The sequence below is a fragment of the Rhinatrema bivittatum genome, chromosome 5, assembly GCF_901001135.1.
Source record: "Rhinatrema bivittatum chromosome 5, aRhiBiv1.1, whole genome shotgun sequence".
Taxonomy (NCBI): domain Eukaryota; kingdom Metazoa; phylum Chordata; class Amphibia; order Gymnophiona; family Rhinatrematidae; genus Rhinatrema; species Rhinatrema bivittatum.
This window is the reverse complement of record NC_042619.1, coordinates 316,179,564-316,181,635: the sequence shown is the minus strand read 5'-3', so window position 1 is coordinate 316,181,635 and position 2,072 is coordinate 316,179,564. Positions and strand designations below refer to the sequence as shown.

General features: G+C 48.3%; 1 protein-coding gene across 1 annotated transcript in view; it reads left to right on the top strand.

Annotated features, from left to right (window-relative positions):
• Positions 1-297: 297 nt before the first annotated feature.
• MSL3 (MSL complex subunit 3) overlaps positions 298-2,072 on the top strand; it is a 122,703-nt gene continuing 120,928 nt past the window's right edge. The window contains exon 1 of the mRNA XM_029604347.1: positions 298-452. Within this exon, the coding sequence (XP_029460207.1) occupies positions 354-452 (99 nt within the window). The 5' untranslated portion in view covers positions 298-353. The remainder of the gene's footprint in view (positions 453-2,072) is intronic.

The following is a 2,072-nucleotide window of genomic DNA, read 5'->3' as shown; positions in this document are numbered from 1 at the left end:
TTGTTCTTGCCTTCACTGATTGGCCGAGTCATCACTCTGCGACTGCTGGCACGGAGTGTTTGCTTGGAGGAACTTCCTTACATAAAGAAAAATGGCGCAGGTTGCTATAGTAACTCAGCCATCCAGTCGCCCAGTCCAAAACTAGCTAAACTCCCGTAATATTTTTCCCGCACAACCATGAAAAAAAAAATAGCCCAATTGGATGTGAAATAGCCCAATCTGCTAATAGTGATTACAAAGCAACTTTTGCGTGAATCCAAGATGGCCACGGCGCGAGCTGCACCGGCGGTGGTGACGTCAGGCTCCGCCCCTAGCACCTCCCCTCCTCTTCTCCCGCTCGCCATGATGAACAAATGAACTCTCGGGGAATGAAATTTAAATTCCACAAAGGGGAGAAAGTGCTCTGCTTCGAACCGGATCCAACCAAGGCAAAAGTGCTATATGATGCCAAGGTGAGGAAGCGAGACCAGGGCCGCTTTCACCATGGCCGGGGCCTAGCGGCAGGATGGATACATGTCTTCAAGCTGAGTGGTCCTCTGTCTCTCTCCCCCACCTTTCTGGTGAATGTCTCCCCGGTTGTCACCTTCCTTTGCCCGTCTTCTAGCTGAACATCTCTCTGCATTCTTCTGCCGTGTCTTCGTCTTCCTGCCTGCCTGACGGATGTCCTGCTTCTCTCCCCATGGGCCTTCCCTGTCTTGCTCTCAATGTTCTCTCTCCTTGCTTCGAGCTGCCCCTACCTCTTCATATTCTTTATTGACTTGAAAAAGTTGAACCTGGGATATTTGTTAATACTTATAGGTGTACTAAAATGGAATGACAAAGCTATTGGTTCATATTAATATCAAATATTGCTTTTTTTTTTTTTTAGGGGTGGGGTGCATCTGCATTTCTTTTGGGGAAATATGCCTGAATTTGGCACTGCATTGTAACTGCCCCATCCCCCCTTCTCTTTGCTCTCCAATGTTTATCTCTGTGCCTGTCTCCTCTTTTCAATCAGTAATTATGTTTCTCTGTCGACTAGCAGGCATAAATTAGCAATAACGCGTGGGTGACAGCATATGATGGCGCTGACATGGACCCAGTTCTCAGAGCTCAATAGAACTTTATACTAAGCAAGCATGGGAGTTTCTGGGCGTGCTGCCTCATGAGCCTCTCATTCTTTCATCTTATTGTTTTTTCACTTACCTGGTGAGGGGGCAAGCCAGAGGGGCTCTCACTTTTGGCTCCAAGTGCCTGGCGTGTGCCGGGTGCAGTCCACTTGGGACAGTGGCAGGTGGGGAGTTTGACTGGGGTGGTACACCTGTCAAACTGTAATGCAGGTGTCCTAAGGTGAGCTCAGGAAAGACAGAAACCTCCTGTGGAGCAGAAGGGAAAAGCTTGCTTGATCTTGATTTTCAGTATGAATACAGATCGTGAAAATGGGGCCTCATGATCTTTCTGACTCTTTGGGTTTTAAGCAGGAGGTGTCAAAAGTTACCACAGGAATAACTGGCTTGTGGCGGCCAAGCATTCATAGCGATATCTCTTTTTGATTCTTTGATTTCTGCTCTTTCTATCATTGTGGAGCAGAATTCACCAAGCATTGGATTATTCGCCCGCTAATAGGCGACGTGAGCTGGGTTTAGACTGTGGTGAGACAGGTTAGTTTTACCCTGCTGATGAAGTGCTGTTGCAATAGTAATGCTGCTCAGTACGAGAGGAACCACAGGTTCAGACATTTGGTGTATGTGATTGGCTGAGGAGCCAATGGGGTGAAGCTACCATCTGTGGGATTATGACTGAATGCCTCTAAGTCAGAATCCTCCCCTAAACATAATGATACTGCAGTCCCGTGGAGCCTCGGTTGCCCTGGGATAGCTGGCTGCATGGCTGGCGACCAGAATCGCTCGCCTTGGATCCGGAGCACAGACAGAAGGGGGTCGCCTCTCTATCGTAGTGCACTGCACGTTCGTGGGGAGCTTGGTGTTAAATCATTCATAGATGACCTGATTCTGGGTCAGGGTTTTGTATGTAGCAGAGCAGCTGCTTTGCTGCGATCTATTGAAAGTCTTCCCTTGAGTCAAGCTTTTCCT